The following is a 20,299-nucleotide window of genomic DNA, read 5'->3' on the forward strand; positions in this document are numbered from 1 at the left end:
AATCATTAAGCTCAATAACTCCAAGATTATCCTGTGATACCTTCAGCACCTATATTATCCAAGACGTTCAGATAAAGCAAACAGGTAAAAAGTTTGATTAATCATAAATCATTTAATTGAAACTGGAGTGGACAAAATTTCATCCTTTTATTCTTCCTCTATGGCCCTGACGATGCTTTAAATAAAAGCAGATTAATTGGCTCAACTCTGAATCAGAAAATGGCACAAGAACATAAGAACATAAGAACTAAGAGGAGTAGGCAATTCAGCCCCTTGAGCCTGCGCTGCCATTCAATACGATCATGGCTGATCTCACTTCAGTCTCAACTCCAATTTCCCGCCCTCTCCCCATAACCTTTCAACCCATTACTAATAAAAAATGTCTGTCTATCTCCTCAAGGTTATTCAGCATCCCGGCATCATTGCACTCAGATTGTGAATTCCACAGATTCACGACCCTTTGAGAAAAGAAATTCCTCTTCATCTCTGATTTAAATCTACCACCCCTTAGCCTAAAACCAAGGCCTCGCGTTTTAGAATGCCCCACAAGGGGAAACATCTGGTCCACATCTACTTTGTCTATCCCCTTTAGCATCTTATATACCTCAATTAGATCTCCTCTCATCCTTCTAAACTCTAGCAAGTATAGGCCTAAACTGCTCAATCTCTCCTCATAAGACAAGCCCTGCACCTCTGGAATCAATCTAGTGAACTTCCTCTAAACTGCCTCCAATATAACTACATCCTTCCTCAAGTAAGGGAACCAAAAATGTGCACAGTACTCCAGGTGCGGTCTCACCAATGCCTTGTACAATTGCAACAACACTTCCCTATTTTTATACTCTATTGCTTTAGCAATAAATGCCAAAATTCTATTTGCCTTCCTTATTATATGCTGTACCTGCATTTTAGCTTTTAGCGATTCATGCACGAGGACACCCAGATCCCTCTGCACTGAAACATTCTGAAGTTTCTCTCCATTTAAATAATAAGTTGCCCTTTTATTCTTCCGACCAAAATAGATAACCTCACATTTACCCATGTTAAACTCCATCTGCCAAATTGTGGCCCATTCACCTAACCTGTCCACACCCATTTGTAAATTTCTTATTTCTTCCTTGCAACTTACTTTCCCACCTATTTTGGTGTCATCTGCAAATTTAGCTATAGTACCTTCTATCCCTGAATCCAAGTCTTTAATATAGATTGTAAATAGTTGGCACCCCACTAGTTACAGCTTGCCATCCTGAAAAAGACCCATTTATTCCAACTCTCTGTTTTCTGTTGGTTAGCCAATCCTCTATCCAAGCTAATATATTACCCCTAACTCCGTGTGATCTTATCTTGTGTATTAATCTTTTGTGCAGCACCTTACCAAAGGCCTTCTGGAAGTCCAGAAATACTACATCTGCAGGATCCCCATTACCCACTTTGCTTGTCACATCTTCAAAGAGCTCTAGCAAATTAGTCAAACACAATTTACTCTTCATAAAAGCATGCTGGCTCTGATGGATTGCATTTTGTCTTTCCAAATGCCCCATTACTATTTGCTTAATAATAGATTCCAACAATTTCCCAATGACAGGTGAACTAACTGGTCTTTAGTTTCCTACTTTCTGCCTCCCCCCCCACCTTTTTAAATAAGGGTGTTATATTAGCATTTTTCCAATCCACTGGAACCTTTCCAGAATCCAGAGAATTAAGGAATTTTGGAATATTATAGCCAATTCTATCTCCGCTGATACTTCCTTTAAGACCCTGGGATGCAGGCCGTCAGGTTCTGGGGACTTGTCACCCTTTAATCCCAATAGTTTGTTCAGTACTTTTTCTCTAGTGATGGTAATTGTTCTAATTTCCTTCTTCTCTATACCCTCTGCATTACCTGTTACTATTGGGGTGGTACTAGTGTCCTCCACCGTGAAAACTGAGGCAAAATATTGATTAAGCATCTCTGCCATTTCTGTGTTCCCCACTATTAACTCCCCAGTTTCAACCTCCAAGGGACCAACATTCACTTTAGCTACTCTCTTTCCTTTTATATACTTGTAGAAGCTTTTGTTTTCAGTTTTTACATTTTGCGCTATAGTTTTCTTTCATAATTTACCTTTGCTCTTTTTTTTTAGTAACCTTTTGTTGATCTTTAAAAGTTTCCCAATCTTCCAGCCTGCCACTGACCTTTGCAATTTGGTATGACTTAGTTTTTGCCTTTATGTTATCTTTAACTTTCTTGCTTAGCCATGGATGCTTTTTCCCCCTCTTACCATCTTTCTTCCTCTTTGGAATATATTTTTTTGGGGAGGAATTGAATATCTCCTTAAATATCTGCCATTGTTCATCAACTGTCCTACCTTGTCGTCATCCTGCCCAGTCCACCGGGGCCAACTCCACGCTCATGCCTATGTAGTTACCTTTGTTTAACTTCAGAACACTTGCATGGGACTCAAGTTTCTTGCTCTCAAACTGAACTTGAAATTCTAGCATGCTATGATCACTCTTCCCTAGAGGATCCTTTGCTAGGAGATCATTAATTAATCCCATCTCATTACACAAAACCAAATCCAGAATAGCCTGCTCCCTGGTTGGTTCCACAACATATTGCTCCAAGAAACAATCTCTAATACACTCTATGAACTCTCCCTCAAGGCTACCCTTGCCAATTTGATTAGTCCAGTCTATGTGCATGTTAAAATCACCCATGATTATTGCCGTGTCTTTTTTACATGCTCCCAGTATTTCCTGGTTTATACTGTGCCCTACTGCTGAACTACTGTTTGGGGACCTATAAATTACTTCCACCAGGGACTTCTTTTCCTTGCTATTCCTTATTTCTACCCACACTGACTCTGCGTCTTGCTCTCCAGTGCCTATATCATTCCTCACTATAGCACTGATCTCTTCCTTTACTAACAAAGCTACACCACCTCCTTTCCTTTCCTGCTTATCCTTCTGAACACTGAATACCCTTGGATATTCAACTTCCAAACCTGTTCTCCCTGTAAACACGTTTCAGTAATCTACGCACAGATACAATGCCTTTAAGTTTGCCCTATTGTCAATTTTCCTTGCTCTTATATTATTCTTTGGTGCAATATGGCATTCACACACTCTGTCCCTTCCTTTCACTTTTTGATAACAATCAGCCTGGTCACTAACCTGTACTCTTACCCTCTCCTTAAACTTTGATTTTTTATATTTCCTTGCAACTGAACCCTCCTCCCCACTATTTAGTATAAAGTCCTATCTATAACCCTAGTTATGCGATTCGCCAGGACACTGGGCCCAGCATAATTGAAGTGGAGCCCGTCTGAATGGAATAGCTCCCTCTTTCCCCAGTACTGTTGCCAATGTCCCATGAATTCGAACCCATTTCTTCCACACTAATCTTTGAGCCACACATTTACCTCTTAAATCTTACTGACCCTGTGCCAATTAGCTCATGGCTCAGGTAGTAATCCAGAGATTATTACCTATTTTGGTTCTGCTTTTTAACTTAACCCCTAGCTGCTTGTATTCCCTCAGCAGAACCTCTTTCTTCGTTCTACCTATAACGTTGGTATCTACATGGACTACGACAACTGGATCTTTCCCCTCTCACTCCAAGTTCCTCTGCAGGCCAGAAGAGATATCCTTAACCCTGGTAGGCAACACAGGCTTCGGGATTCTCAATCCTGGCTACAGAGAACAGTATCTATTCCGCTAACTATACTATCCCCGATTACAACTACATTTATCTTTTCTCCCCCCACTTGAATGGCTCCCTGAACCAAGGTGCCACGTTCAGATTGCTCATCCTCCCTACAGTCCCCGATCTCGTCCATACAGGGAGCAAGAATCTTGAGCCTGCTGGATAAGGGCAAGGGCTGAGGCTCCTGCAGTGCTACTTTGTGGATTCCTCTACCTGCCTTGTTCATAGTCACACCGTCCTGTCCCTGATCACTGGCCGAATTTAAGGTAGTTAATCTAAGGGGTGTGTCTGTCTCCTGAAACACAGAGTCCTGGTAACTCTCCCCCTCCCTGATGTGTCACAGTGTCCGAAGCTCAGACTCCAGCACATCAACTCTGAGCCGGAGTTCCTCAAGCAACCAACATTTGCTGCAGATGTGGGCACTAGGAACCACAATGGGGTCCACCAGCTCCCACATTATATGGCTACAATACATCATCTGGCCCTGCATCTCTATTTTATTTAATTAGTTTTTCAATTTGTTTTTAAATTTCCGACTGGTCTTTAGTTTATCAATCTGTAAAATATTTCTCCTATTTACTTTTAATCTGAAAGCAAGTTAGAATAGAGATTCAAAATACATTTTTAAAAATCAGCTGGAACTCGCTCGCTCTCTGCTGAGTTGAAGCTGAAGTATTAGCTTTCCGATCCTGGGCCCCAGTAGTCACTTTTAATCTGAAATCAACTTAGAATAGGTAGTTCAAGATAGCAGTTACTTACCAACCAATGAACTTATGGTTTTCCTGCGATGTCACTGTTTGTTTCTTTTTCACTCAGCGACGGTAACTGCAGAGGACACTCTTCCCAGATTGCTTCACAGTGACGATGACTGCAGAGGACACTTTTCCCAGACACAAAGGTAAACAAACCTTGGTGACTGTGTTTCCCAGTCAAATTAACTTGGTGTACTTCATTGTTATGCTAAAATCTTGTATGTCACAAGATCTAAATGCATTTTATATCAGCATGGTAACACCATAGAAAAGTTACAGCACAGAAGGTGGCCATTCGGCCCATCGTGTCCATGCCAGTCCGAGGACACCCAGGTGCCTTTTCTAATCCCATCTTCCTGAACCCGGCCCATAGTCCGGCAGCTTTCAGCACTTAAGGTGCAGACCCAGGTACTTTTTAAAAGAGTTTAGAGTTTCTGCCTCTACCACCAACTTGGGCAGCGAATTCCAGACACCCACTACCCTCTGCATAAAAAAGTTCTTCCTCATGTCCCCCCTACACCTTCTGCCACTTATCTTGAATCTATGTCCCCTGGTTCTCCACCAAGGGAAACAATTTTATCCTGTCCACTCTATCTATTCCCCTCAATTTTGTACACCTCAATCAAGTCACCTCTCAGCCTTCTTTGTTCTAAGGAAAATAACCTCAACCTATCCAATCTCTCCTCATAGCTACACTTTTCTAACCCTGGCAACATTCCTGTAAATGTCCAAATTCAAACCAGAAGGACATGTGGTTGAGTTTCCAAGCTCTTTGTCACTTGAGCTCGTGTCAGTGCTGGGCATGGGTTGCTGATTTTTTTTGTTTTAAATAAGATCTATATTTTTAATTGGCATTTGGTCAGTTTTGCAGACACCTTCTTCAAATGGATTCACAATTCCATTTTTCAGGATGATGGGTCAAAGAGTTCTCATATTCAAAAGCTCAGGTCTGTGGAAGATGCTCAGGTCTCTTTCAGCTTGTTGACTTTAACATTTACATCTGCCGCTTTCTTTGCTTCTGCTTGATACTGAGGCTTTAGGGCAGCCCTCACCACTTGTGCACAGATTCAAAAGTACTGAATGTAGTAGCTCAGGCCGGCCTGCCTCCAGAATGCAGTTGGACTGCTTCATGGTGTGCCTTAATGTGAAAAGATGCGCATCTCAGGGGGAGGGGAAGAAAAACAGCACAATCAATTATCTCACTACAGAGGCCCCGGATTGGGTGATTTCCCACCTTTAAAAATATCCAGCCACAGGTCATATTTTTGATTGGGATGGTGGGGGTGGAAGGAAGCGGTGCTGGGATGAAATAGGAGTCAGGATGGGCAACCTTGGAACAAAATATGCAGGCTGCGAGGTGCGGAGGCCTGCTAAGCGCAGGGTCTGTCTCTGAGCTTCTGAACGGTATATTAAATAAAGAAAAGAAAGTAATAAAACAAAAAACATCTCTCCAGCCTTCCCTCTCCCTATGCCCCACCCATGTTAAGCTATGCCAACCCATGCCCTCCACCCACCCATGGCCATAACCCTGTTCCAATATAGTGCCCCTACCCATCCATTTCCCCAATATCCTCTATGGCAACTTAGTGCTAACTCATGCCAACCACCCTTTGCCATTACCCCCTCCAGGCCAACTTACCTCATATCCGTGGGACAGTTTCTTGACAGCTTGATAGTTCCAATGATTTTTTGTGTAAAAACTGCATAATCATGTTCACTTTTAACAATCCCAAAGAATGCCTTACCTCTTCCAAAGGCGTCCCAGGACCCTATACAAAGGGGCTATCCAAATGCATCCACCAAATTCAGACCTCCTCTTGCGTTTTTTAATCTGCACTCTCCAGATTCCACACTCCTATTCTTTCAAGATCCCAATTAAGTGGAGGCAGCTGCTGATTTAAATGACCAGCCGTCTCCACGAATCAAACACGCACAAACCCTAACCCGACTACAGTCCTATGCAAGAAGATGGGAAATGCCGGGTTCGGGGGCCATTAGAAATTGGGACCATGACTGGGATTTTCGCCAGATGGAAAGCCTCTCCATTGTGGTGAAAATCCAGGCCAACAACAGTTAAATTGCTGTTCATTCTGGAGGGGTCAACATTTTTTACCTAAAGGAGACATCAGGGCTCTCATTGAAAGTAGAAAATAATAATATTAATAAACAAATCCTGCAATTTAATGGGGGGGGGGGGAAGGTATATTGTGGGCAGAAACATTTGTAGCATTTTGTCAAAAGTATCAAAAAAATTATCTGAAAATAGTACACTGAAAAGCCAGTGAAAGAGGAAATGAGCTAACACTACAACAAAGGAATTATTACTTCATTATCTTTTCCTATTTTGCTCTCTTACCCTTTTCAATCTATACTGAAATATATTAACACCAGAAAATAAACAAGCTAATAAGTGTATGCTAAATGTGAAAAGTCAGTTACAATGAGGTAGCGAGTGGGCTCAATTTGCAGTCCCACCTCACCCCACAACCTAGACTCAATCAACAGCCTGACAGCAATGAGATCCGGCTTTGGAGACGGGGAGCGAGATCGAGAGAGAGTGGAGGGAAGAAAGGATGGAGGGAAGGGAGGGGGAAGGTGTTATAGTGGAGAGAGAGGTGGGGTGGGGTGGGGGGGGGGGGGGAGAGGAGTGGGGGAGAGATAGTGAGAGAATGAGGGAGGCACTGGGAAAGGGGAAAAGAGAGTGTGTGGGAAAGTGGGGGGGGGGGTCAGAGTGGGAAAGGAGAAGGAAAGACAGACACAGAGTGGAATAGGAAAGCAATAAAAAAAGTTGAGCTAAATTTCAGGAGTGCTATTGAGGAGATACTGAAACTGTGCTACTCAGGGCTTATTTGGGTGATTTAGTCTTATCTAGTTTGAATGTATACAGTATTTACAGTCATAGAATTTTACAGCAAGGAAAGAGGCCCTTCAGCCCATCATCTCTGCATCAGTCATCAAGCCCCTATCTACTCTAATCCCATTTTCCAGCAATTAGCCCATAGTCTAAATACTTCTTAAATGTTGTGATGGCTTCTGCCTCTACCACCTTTTCAGGCAGTGAGTTGCAGACACCTTCACCCTCTGGGTAAAAAAATTTTTCCTCAAATCCCCTCTCCTGCCCCTTACCTTAAATCTATGCCCCCTGGTTATTGACCTCTCCACTAAGGCGAAAAGTTCCTACCCTATCTATGCCCCTCAATTCTGTATGCCTCAATCAGGTCCCCCTTCAGCTTTCTCTACTCTAAGGAAAAAATCCCAAGCCTATCTAGTCTCTCTTCATAGCCGAAATGCTCCAGCCCAGGCAACATCCTGGTGAATCTCCAGTGCAATCACATCCTTTCTATAGTGTGGTGACCAGAACTGCACACAGTACTCCAGATGTGGCCTAACTAACGTTTTATACAGCTCCATCCAGTGATCCATGCGAAACCTTGTCAAAAACCTTCTGAAGTCCATGTAGACTACATCAGCTGCACTAACCTCCCTGCTCTTGTATTCAGTGCCTCAACTAATACAGGCAAGTATCCCATATGCTTTCTTAACCACCTTATCTACCTGTCCTGTTGCCTTCAAGGATCAACGGACATGCACACCAAGATCTCTCTGATCCTCTGTACTTCCTAGGGTCCTACCATTCATCATGTACTCCCTTGTCTTGTTAGTCCTCCCAAAATGCATCACCTCACACTTTTCAGGATTAAATTCCATTTGCAACTGTTCTGACCAGCCCGTCTATATCATCCTGTAATCTAAGACTTTCTTCCTCACTAGTTACCACACCACCAATTTTTGTGTCATCTGTGAACTTACTGATCATACCTTCTACATTCATGTCCAGATCATTAATGCACACTACTGACAGCAAGGGACCCAGCACCGAACCCTGCGGCAAGCCACTGGGCACAGGCTTCCAGTCACAAAAACAACCTTCGACCATCACCCTCTGCATTCTGCCACTAAGCCAATTTTGGATCCAATTTGCCAAACTGCCCAGGATCCCATGGGCTCTTACCTTCTTGACCAGTCATCCATATGTGGCCTAACTAACGTTTTATACAGCTCCATCCAGTCATCCATGCAAAACCTTGTCAAAAACCTTCGGAAGTCCATGTAGACTACATCAGCTACACTACCCCCACCTACAAACCAAGTCACCTCCTCCAAAAATTCAATCAAATTTGTCAGACATGATTTCCCCTTGACATAGCCATGCTGACTATCCTCGATTAATCCTTGCCTCTCCAAGTGTAGATTAATTCTGTCCCTCAGAATTTTTTCCAAAAGTTTCCCTACCACTGATGTTAGACTCACTGGCCTATAGTTCCCTAGTTTATCCCTACTACCCTTCTTGAATAATGGTATTTCATCAGCTGTCTTCCTGTCGTCTGGCACCTCTCCTGTAGCTAGAGAGGATTTGAAAATCAATGTCAGGGCCCCTGCAATCTTCTCCCTTGCCTCCCACAGCAGCCTGGGATACATCTCATCTGGGCCTGGGGATTTATCCATTTTTAAGCCCGCTAAAACCACTAATACCTCCTCTCTCTCAATGCTAATTTGTTTGAGTATATCACAGTCCCCCCCTCCCTGATTTCTAGACCTACAAAGCCCTTCTCTATAGGGAATATAGGTGCAAAGTACTTATTTAAAACCTCACCTATGTCTTTTGGCTCCTTACACAGATTGTCACTTTGGTCCCTAATGGGTCCTACTCTTTCCCTGGTTATCCTCTTGCCCCTAATACAGTTATAAAACAACTTTGGATTTTCCTTTATTTACTCACCAGTGTTTTTTCATGCCCCCTCTTCGGTCTCCTATTTTTTTTTTAAGTAACCCCCTGCACTTTCTATACTCTTCTAAGGCTTCCAATGTTTTGAGCCCTCGGTATCTACCTTAAGCTTCCCTTTTTTTCCTTATCCAATCCTGTACATTCCTCGACATCCAGGGTGCTCTGGACTTGTTGGTCCCACCCTTTACTTTTCAGGGAACATGTTGGCCTTGCACTCTTTCTATTTCCTTTTTGAATGACTCCCACTGCTCTAATGTAGATTTTCCTACAAGTAGCTGCTCCCAATACACTTTGGCCAGATCTTGTCTTATCATATTAAAATCGGCCTCCCCCCAATTCAGAACCTTTATTTCTAGTCCATCTTTGTCCTTTTCCATAACTACCTTAAATCTTACTGAGTTATGGTCACTATCACTGAAATGCTCCCCCACTGACTCTTCTACCACTTGCCCGGATTTGTTCCCTAAAACTAGGTCCAGTACCGCTCCCCTCTTTTGTAAGACTTTCTAAGTGCTGGCTTAAAAAGGTCTCCTCCTAGGTCCAGTACCACCCTTCTAAGCCTTTCACACTTTGTCTATCCCAGTTAATGTTGGGGAAGTTGAAATCCCCTATTATTACCCTATTATTTTTACACTTCTTTGAGATTTGCCTACATATCTGACTTTCTATCGCTCCCTGACAGTTTGGGAGTCTATTGTATACTCCCAGCAATGTGACTGCCCCCTTTTTGATTTTAAATTCTACCTATATGGCCTCATTTGAGGAACCTTCTAAGATATCATCTCTCCTTATTGCAGTAGTTGACTCCTTGATCAATATTGCAACGCCATTTCCTCCTTTACAACTCCCCAACCCCCCACCCCCCTCCCCCACCGTCTTGCCTGAAGACTCAATACCTCGGAATATTGAGCCGTCAGTCCTGCCCCTCCCTCAACCATGTCTCCATGATAGCAATGATATCATATCCCCATGTGTTAATCAGCACCCTCAACTCATCTGCCTTACTCACCAGACTCCTTGCATTAAAATAAATGCCACCCAGCATTGCCATGCTCCCTGTGCCTTAACTTGACTATATACACTCTGCCTTCCAGGCTGACTTGGTTTTTCTTCTATACTTGTCTGTACATCACCCCTTACTCTATATCCCACCCCCCTGCCAAATTAGTTTACACCCCCACCCACAGCACTAGCAAACCATCACCCCCCACCCCCTACAAGGATGTTGTGATACATTGTGATATTTTTTATCTTGCAAGTTATTTCTGCTAGGAATGCACAGTGCCGCACATGTATGGTAAGAAACGTCCAAATGAATCTAATTTTGTCTTTAACATTGATTCTTATGGGAACCCAATATTCACTTAAAATTATTTCACTTAAAGTTGCAATTTTCAGGAAAGCAACTACAACTTTAAGTGAGAGCTTACTGTAATTCTCGTTAAAACTGCTCCCGAATATCCAATATGCTCTATGAAGAGTGAAATTATCAATTAACATAGTTGAAAGTACTATGAGTGTATAATTACATTTTTAAATGAAATAAAGAAAAATCATAACTTAAAATATGTTAGTTTGTACCACCAGATGAAAATAATGCAAAGAAACAAATTTAAGTAGGAGAGCACTTCAAATTCTGTGGTAACACCACCTTTGTTCAAGTCGCATAATTTAATTACTGTACAATTTCATTTTTTACACTCCTTAAGATAATAAAAACCCAAGATACTCATGCAGGAATAGGCCACTCAGATCCTCAAATGTCTTCCGCCATTCAATTAGATCTGTATATTAACTCCAATTGCTTGATTCCATAACTCAATACTCTTATCTTTACCCAAGAAAAATCTGTCAATCTCAGTTTTGAAATTCTCAACGAACCCAGCCTCAGCAGGTTTTTGGGGGAAGAGAGTTCCAAATTTCCACTACTCTTTGTGTAAAACAATGCTTGCTGACATTACTCCTGATTGGCCTGGCTCTCATTTTAAGATTTTGTGCCCTTGTTTTGAACATCCCTATGAGAATAGTTTCTCTCTATGTAGCCGAGCTCATCTTTCCATCATTTCAAACGCCTCAATTAGATCACCTGTAATCTTCTACCACTCACTGGAATACAAGTCCAGCAGTTTATGCAACCTGTCCTTATAATTTAACCCTTTCAGCCTTGGTATCATTCTAGCAAATCCATGCTACATCCCCTCCAAGGACAATATACCTTTTCTGAGATGCGGTACCCAGAACTGAATGCAATACCACAGATGGGATCAAATCAGGGCTCTGTACAGTCGTAACATAACTTCCACTTCTTTATATTTCAGCCCTCTTGGGATAAAAGACAACATTCCATAAGCTTTTAACATTTTTTTTACAAATTCTGTCCACCAGTTTTTAGGGATCCAAATAGATCAATCTCCAAGTGTACATTTGCAAGCTTCTTGCCATTTACAAAAAGTTCTGATCTATCTGTAGTGCAAAATGGATGCCTTCACACTTTCCAACATAAAACTCCATCTGAAAGTTTTTCCCACACACCTGTCAATGTAAAACTTTAAAACTTTCTGTTCCCATCTGCACTATATGTGCCTAACTTAATGTCATCAACAGATATGCAGCTCTCTATTCTTCATCCCAGTCATTTACAAATACACTGAAAGGCTGATACCTGAGGGGCATCACTGGTTATAGCTTGCCATTTTGAGTACTTAGTATTATCCCTATTCTCTATTTCTACCTGCTAATTCCCTATCCAAGCCAATTGGTTGCTTCAAATTCCATGCACTCCAATTTTTGTTCAAATATCTAAGGCGGAAACTTTGTTTAATACGTTATGGAAGTCCATATCATTAATACCCATAGCCATTCCCACAGATACTGTATCAGGTTTCTTTCCTTTAAAAATTCATGCTGACTTGCTCTGATCAGTTCATATTCATCCAAAAGTACAGTCATTCTGTCCCAAATAATAGATTCTAGGAATTTCCCCAACAATATTAGACTAATAGTCTGTAATTTCTTAGTTTATTTCTCTTATTCATCTTATATAATTTTGAAATTGGCAGTTTCCAAATCAAGGGGAACACTCCTGAATTAGGAGAGCTTTGGAAGATCATGACAACACATCAACAATTTTCTCAACCACATCTTTTAATACGCTGGAGTGGAAACTATCAGATCTGGAGATTTGTCTATCTTTAATTCTGATTAGTTTCTCCATCACCAATATTTTTTACTTATATTGAATCAAGTTAGTTACTCTCCTTGCTTTATTTTTAATTTTCTTTGTATCACTGGTACTTCATCCACACTTTCTATTGTGAAACCCCTCCACCACTGATGCACAGTGGCAGCAGTGTGTACAACATACAAGATGCACTACAGCAACTCAGCAAGGCTCCTTCGACAGCATCTTCCAAACCTGTGACTTCTACCACCTAGAAGGACAAAGGCACCGATGGCATGGGTGCATGGGAATAGCACCTCCTACAAGTTCCCTCCAAGCCACATATCTTCCTGACTTGGAACTATATCGCCATTCCTTCACTGCTGCTCAGTCAAAATTCTGGAACTCCCTCCCTAACGGCACTATGGGTACACTACATGGACTGTAGCTGTTCAAAAAAGCAGCTCACCACCACCTTCTCAAGGGCAATTAGGGACAGACAACAAATGCTGACTTAGCCAGCAATGCCCACATTCATGAAAAAAATGTAAAAAGTAGTAGTTATTTGTTAAGTCTGCCATTTCCTGACTTCCAATTACAATATCCCCTGGGTCAGCCATTCAGAGGCCACACGATTTTTCTTAATATATTTCTAAATAACTTGATTGTTCTCCTCAATACCCCTCACAAGAATTTTCCTATATTCCTTTTCTGTAGCTCTTACCAATTTCTTTGTGTCCCTCAGCTGCTCTAAATCTCCCCAGTTCCAGGGATTTCTACTGTGCTTTGCCTTCACACAAACTCTTTCCTTTAGTTTTATACTACCTCTCACTTTCTTTGTTGATCAAGGTTGTTTATTTACACACACACAGCTCTTGCCTATAGGTCTTGTATTTTACCAAAACTGTTTTTGAACAACTCCCACTGTTCATCTATAGTTCTGTTAACACAGTCCAGTCTATTGTGGTTAATTCCTGCATCATCCTTTCAGTCAGTTTAAAACCTTGATTTGAGATTCATCCTTCTCCGTCTTGTACCTAATATTGAATTCTATCATATTACGGTCACTAATAGCTAGATGTTTACTTATTTTTAGATTATTGACTAATTCAGGCTCATTACTAAATCTAAGATGGCATGTTCGCTTCTTGGTTCAAGGACATATTATTCCAGAAAACTGTTCCAAATACACTCTAAGAAATTTGCTACGTTTGGGGCTTGAACTGTTCTGTTTCCCTCAGACTGTGTGAAAATTCAAGTCTCCCATTATTACTACTCCGCTTTTGCAAAAAGATTCTCTGATCTCTGCATTCATGTATGCAGCTACTTTATCACTGCTTTTGAGGTTTATAAAGAACTCCCAAAGTCTTGCATTCTTTCTATTCCCCATTTCTACCCACAGTGTTTCCAGTTTCTGCTCACCCTTATGATATCCCCTCTTTCTAATGTTGTAATAGTGTTATAACAATATTGCTATGCTTCCTTTTCCAATTTCCCTTATAGCCTGGAATCTGCCAGTCATGTCCAGCTTGCTGCCAGGTCTCAGTGGTGACTGCTATGTTATATCCCTTAAGTTGAGTTTGCCCTTTTACTTCACTCGTTATTTCTAATGCGACATGTATTAGTTTATAAAGCTTATAGAATAGACCCTGTCCTATACTTATGCCCTAATGTTTTTAAACATTAAACATTTAAACATTTTAACGTATCTCACTTTTTAAAATCATTTCTGCTGTATTTTTCATTAGTTATTTTCAATATTTGTTGAAGGGGAAGTGGAATAGAGGTATTGTCACTGGACTAGTATTCCAAAGACCCAGGGTAATGCTCTGGAGACCTAGGTTCAAATCCCACCATGGCAGATGGTGAAATTTAAATTCAATAAAAATCTGGAATTAAAAGTCTGATGATGACCATGAAACCATTGCCAATTGTCGTAAAAACCCATCTGGCTCACTAATGTCCTTTAGGGGAGGAAATCTGCTGTCCTTACCTGATCTGGTCTACATGTGACTCCAGGCTCACAGCAATGTGGCTGACTCTTAAATGCCCTCTGAACAAGGGCAATTAGGGATGGGCAATAAATGCTGGCCTAGCCAGCAACGTCCACATCCCATGAATGAATAAAAAAAAAATCACCATCAGTCCATCACTAAACGCTGTGCTTACCTTGTTTCCTTTTCAAACCGTTTGTTTTCTCTGATCAAGTCATACATGGGATCTTCATGTGCCTAGTAAGTGAATGCACCATGTTAGCAAATTGTTTATATTAAGTACAAATTTCAATATATTAACAACAAAAGCAACTTATATAACATCATGAATGTAATGAAACATTCCAAGGTGCTTTACAGGAGCATTATAAAACAAAGTATGACACCAAAATAAAAACAGAAAATACTGGAAATACTTAGCAGGTCAGGTAGTATCTGTGGAGAGAAACCGTTAACATTTCAGGTCAATGACCCTTCATCAGAACTGGGAAATGTTAGAGATGCAATAGAGCAAGGGATGGGTGGGGCAAGGAGAAAGGAAGGTCTGCAATAGGGTGGAAAATAGAAGAGATTGAATGACAAACAGGGCCAAAGACCCTATTGTTGGGAAAAGAAAAGAAACAAAAAAATCAAAAACTGTGCCTAGAGCTAACTAAAAGCAAAAATAAGAACAAAAAACGATTCAAGCAAAGAAAATGAAACAAAATGGTGGGGGTTGGGTGCAGAATTTATGGGCTGAAATTGAATTCAATGCTGAGCCCAGAAGGTTGTAAAGTGCTTAATTGAAAGTTGAGGATCTGTTCCTTAAGCTTATCTTGAGCTATACTGGAACAGTGTTGCAGGTCAAGGGCAGAGATGTTAGTGTGAGAGCAAGGTGGTGAATTAAAATAACAGGCCATCCTTGCATATATTATCCATCAGTTCAATCATCATCCATCATTCCAGCTTTGCAAAAAAAAAAAAGAATGTTTTCAGGACATTCAGCATCCTTAACAACTGGATTCATAATTTCTATCCATCTTTCATTCCCCACACAACCTTTTGATTTGCTGAGCATCATTTAGCATGTTATGATCCTAGCTGATTTTGCTACCAGACAAGCCTGGTCCAAGGGTGGAACCTGGCTTGGCAGATCATAACTTTTAGTTTTTGTTTGGAAACATGGAGGACGGCTATTGACCAGAGTCACAGGAGTTAGCTGATGAACTTTTAACAAAAGAATAAAACATATATTAAACAAGAAATGATGAACTATATTACAATACTTCTTCATCCATAACTATACCTTTACAGATATATACAGATTCCCAAGTATATTACAAGTTACAAAAGCTACCTTATACTCTCATGTTCACAGTGAGTATACAGTCCATGAAAACCAATAGGCGACCTGTGGTCAGACATACCACACTCTGAAACCAAGTGACAGATGCCATCCCAAACATATGTTATGGATCCCTTATCAACCACCCCCAGACGCTTGTCACACCCTGAGCCAACCAGTCTCACTGAACTCCATCTTTCACACGAGGGTTTCCAATCTCCAGTTTTGAAGAACTTGCTTTGGAATCTTCTCCCAAACCACACTTTGTCTCAGACGCCTTCCACAAGGGTCCACCTCCAGGGTTTCAAACTCTCCTTCCATGAAGATATTAATGTATATAATGTTATTGGAAATTATTTTAAATTGGACTAGTCGTAGGGTCAGTGTCTGCAGGTGTGACTGTGTATGTCTTAATTTGATTAAAGCCAGCTAGTCTGGGTGCTTTGATGTATAGTAGTTTTGAGATGTTAAATGGTAAGGCAGAGGGTACGTTTGCATTTTGTTGAATAAACCAAAGACTGGGGGTGAATTATTGCACCTAGCTGGGAGATATCAAGCAATTTGTTTATATTACTACTAAAATTACTACTATGAAAGGGGATTATTGTTAGACGAGTGGAGTTCAAAGGGCCTGGTGATACAATGAGAATTTACATTCAAAGGGAAGGCTAAGTATATACAAAAAAATGTTTTGTGTGTGAGTCAGAGCATGCCGCCTGTAAGCCTACAACTCTGCGAAGGAACCAAATTGAAAGGAACCTAATTTTGAATTTGTAAGATAAAATGTGCTTTGCCTGGTGTCTGTTTAAGTCTAGGGCAGAATTTTTCTGTCGGCGAGCTGGGGGCTGGGGCCCGCTTGCTGAAGGGAAAATGATGCGGGATGACATTGGGGGGAACCCCCGACGTCATCCCACCCCATTTAAATATTCAAGAAGGCGGCCGGACAGTGCGATCAGCTGTCCGCCCGCCAACCTGTCAATGGCCAATTGAGGCCATCGACAGGATAGTTAAACCAATTAAAGGCTCTGCCCGTCCAACCTTAAGGCTGGCGGGCAGGCCAGGAGCCCCAGCGGGCTTCTGGAAAAACATGAAACCTCAGCCCTTCATGTCTGTTTTAAAAAAGTTTAATAAAGATTTTGTGATATTTATTAACATGTCCCATCTCATGTGACATTGTCACATGAGGGGGACATGTTAATCATTTTTTATTTTTCTATTTTTAAAGTTTCAAACACTGTCAGCGCTCCCTGAGGCAGCACTTAGTCTCAGGAATAAAAACAAAAAAAACAAAAAAACTGCGGATGCTGGAAATCCAAAACAAAAACAGAATTACCTGGAAAAACTCAGCAGGTCTGGCAGCATCGACAGGAAAGAAAAGAGTTGACGTTTCGAGTCCTCATGACCCTTCGACAGAACTTGAGTTCGAGTCCAAGAAAGAGTTGAAATATAAGCTGGTTTAAGGTGTGTGTGTGGGGGGCGGAGAGAGAGAGAGAGAGAGAAGTGGATGGGGGCTGTGGTTGTAGGGACAAACAAGTAGTGATAGAAGCAGATCATCAAAAGATGTCAACAACAATAGAACAAAAGAACACATAGGTGTTAAAGTTGGTGATGTTATCTAAACGAATGTGCTAATTAAGAATGGATGGTAGGGCACTCAAGGTATAGCTCTAGTGGGGGTGGGGAGAGCATAAGAGATTTTAAATTTTAAAATATTTAAAAATAATGGAAATAGGTGGGAAAAGAAAAATCTATATAATTTATTGGAAAAAATCCTGTTTCCAGGACTGTCACTGACCTCATCTCCTCTGGGGATCTCCCTCCCACAGCTTCCAACCTGATAGTCGCCCAACCTCGGACGGCCCGCTTCTATCTTCCACCCCAAATCCAAACTGCCCCAGTAGACCGATCGTCTCAGCTTGCTCCTGCCCCACAGAACTCATTTCTCGTTATCTTGACTCCCTTCTCTCTCCCCTTGTCCAGTCCCTTCCCACCTACATCCGTGATTCCTCTGACACCTTACGTCACATCAACAATTTCCAGTTCCCTGGCCCCAACCGCTTTCTCTTCACCATGGACGTCCAATCCCTCTACACCTCCATCTCCCACCAGGATGATCTGAGGGCCTTTAGCTTCTTCCTCGAACAGAGGCCTGAACAATCCCCATCCACCACTACTCTCCTCCGTCTGGCTGAACTTGTTCTCACACTGAACAATTTCTCCTTCAACTCCTCTCACTTCCTCCAAATAAAAGGTGTGGCTATGGGTACCCGCATGGGCCCCAGCTATGCCTGTCTCTTTATGGGGTATGTGGAACATTCCTTGTTCCAGTCCTACTCCGGCCCCCTTCCACAACTCTTTCTCCGGTACATCGATGATTACTTTGGTGCTGCTTCATGCTCTCGTCGGGACTTGGAAAAATTTATTAATTTTGCTTCCAATCTCCACCCCTCCATCATTTTCACGTGGTCCATCTCTGACACTTCCCTTCCCTTCCTTGACCTCTCTGTCTCAATCTCTGGTGATAGACTGTCCACCAATATCCATTACAAACCCACCGACTCCCACAGCTACCTCGACTACAGTTCCTCACACCTCGCTTCCTATAAGGACTCCATCCCATTCTCTCAGTTCCTTCGCCTCCGTCGCATCTGTTCCGATGATGCTACCTTCAAAAACAGTTCCTCTGACATGTCCTCCTTCTTCCTTAAACGAGGTTTTCCACCCACGGTCGTTGACAGGGCCCTCAACCGTGTCCGGCCCATCTCCCGCGCATCCGCCCTCATGCCTTCTCCACCCTCCCAGAAACATGATAGGGTCCCCCTTGTCCTCACTTATCACCCCACCAGCCTCCGCATTCAAAGGATCATCCTCTGCCATTTCCGCCAACTCCAGCATGATGCCACCACCAAACACATCTTCCCTTCACCCCCCCTATTGGCATTCCGTAGGGATCTCTCCCTCCGGGACACCCTGGTCCACTCCTCCATCACCCCCTACTCCTCAGCCCCGTCCTACGGCACCACCCCATGCCCACGCAAAAGATGCAACACCTGCCCCTTCACTTCCTCACTCCTCACCGTCCAAGGGCCCAAACACTCCTTTCAAGTGAAGCAGCATTTCACTTGCATTTCCCCCAACTTAGTCTACTGCATTCGTTGCTCCCAATGTGGTCTCCTCTACATTGGAGAGACCAAACGTAAACTGGGCGACTGCTTTGCAGAACACCTGCGGTCTGTCCGCAAGAATGAGCCAAACCTCCCTGTTGCTTGCCACTTTAACACTCCACCCTGCTCTCTTGCCCACATGTCTGTCCTTGGCTTGCTGCATTGTTCCAGTGAAGCCCAACGCAAACTGGAGGAACAACACCTCATCTTCCGACTAGGCACTTTACAGCCTTCCGGACTGAATATTGAATTCAACAACTTTAGGTCGTGAGCTCCCTCCCCCATCCCCTTTCTGTTTCCCCCTTCCTTTTTTTCCCAATAAATTATATAGATTTTTCTTTTCCCACCTATTTCCATTATTTTTAAATATTTTAAAATCTTTTATGCTCTCCCCACCCCCACTAGAGCTATACCTTGAGTGCCCTACCAGCCATTCTTAATTAGCACATTGGTTTAGATAATATCACCAACTTTAACACCTATGTGTTCTTTTGTTCTATTGTTGTTGACATCTTTTGATGATCTGCTTCTATCACTACTTGTTTGTCCCTACAACCACATCCCCCCTCCACTTCTCTCTCTCTCTCTCTCTCCGCCCCCACACACACAACTTAAACCAGCTTATATTTCAACTCTTTCTAGGACTCGAACTCAAGTTCTGTTGAAGGGTCATGAGGACTCGAAACGTCAACTCCTTTCTTCTCCGCCGATGCTGCCAGACCTGCTGAGTTTTTCCAGGTAATTCTGTTTTAGTCTCAGGAAGATGTGCGCTCTTTCTCGCACAGAGTGCACTCTGACAGTTAAGGAATGTCCCCCCCCCCCACCACCCGGCTGCACAGGAAGCCGGTGGGGCCCGCCCACCCATCAAGGGCAAAATTCTGTCCTAGGGTTATTGTTGCCTTGGTGAAGATTTACCTGGAAATGATTAATTTGGGGATTTGTTTAAAAGTTAGGGTTAGGGTTATGGTATTATGGCAGTAACTTGTAGACATGTGTATACATTTAGATTTGTTGTTAAATTAATAAATGTTTAATTTAGTTTATATAAAAACTCTCTCCCGAGGCTTGGTGGTTTCATTTCAGAATTCAGAACTGCATCTCAAACATACCAATTGAAAATATAGGTTATGACAGTTGTTTAAAGTTTCCCTCTGGGATTTTAAATAACTCAGCCTTTACCAACTGCTGTATCATAACATTCCATTGTTCCTCTTCCCTGGATCGCCACATGCATTCACACTTCCTTCCACACATACACTCTCAGATTCAGCTGTGCCAACAGAACACCACTGCTTCACGTGCCCATAAGGAGTTACAGATCTTTGGCTGTTCCTTGGACTCTCTGGCTTTTCACAAGCTTATTTTGCTTTAAGTCTGTATCCTGCAGCTTTCTCCCATTAGGCTTGAAGCCTTCCCTCTGCTCCTTACTTTCAC

At 42.2% G+C, this 20,299-nt stretch overlaps 1 protein-coding gene and 1 pseudogene across 5 annotated transcripts in view; both read right to left on the reverse strand.

Annotated features, from left to right (window-relative positions):
* rp9 (RP9 pre-mRNA splicing factor) overlaps positions 1-20,299 on the reverse strand; it is a 44,738-nt gene that overhangs the window by 9,590 nt on the left and 14,849 nt on the right. For 4 of the 5 annotated variants that reach the window (XM_041184941.1, XM_041184943.1, XM_041184945.1 and 1 more), the window contains one exon: positions 14,553-14,614. In XM_041184941.1, the coding sequence (XP_041040875.1) occupies positions 14,553-14,614 (62 nt within the window). Of the gene's footprint in view, positions 1-4,444; positions 4,566-14,552; positions 14,615-20,299 lie in introns of all 5 variants that reach the window. The other variant, XM_041184942.1, reaches the window with a different exon arrangement.
* LOC121275724 lies at positions 5,123-6,081 on the reverse strand (annotated as a pseudogene).

This window comes from Carcharodon carcharias, chromosome 3 (assembly GCF_017639515.1).
Source record: "Carcharodon carcharias isolate sCarCar2 chromosome 3, sCarCar2.pri, whole genome shotgun sequence".
NCBI classification, from domain to species: Eukaryota; Metazoa; Chordata; class Chondrichthyes; order Lamniformes; family Lamnidae; genus Carcharodon; species Carcharodon carcharias.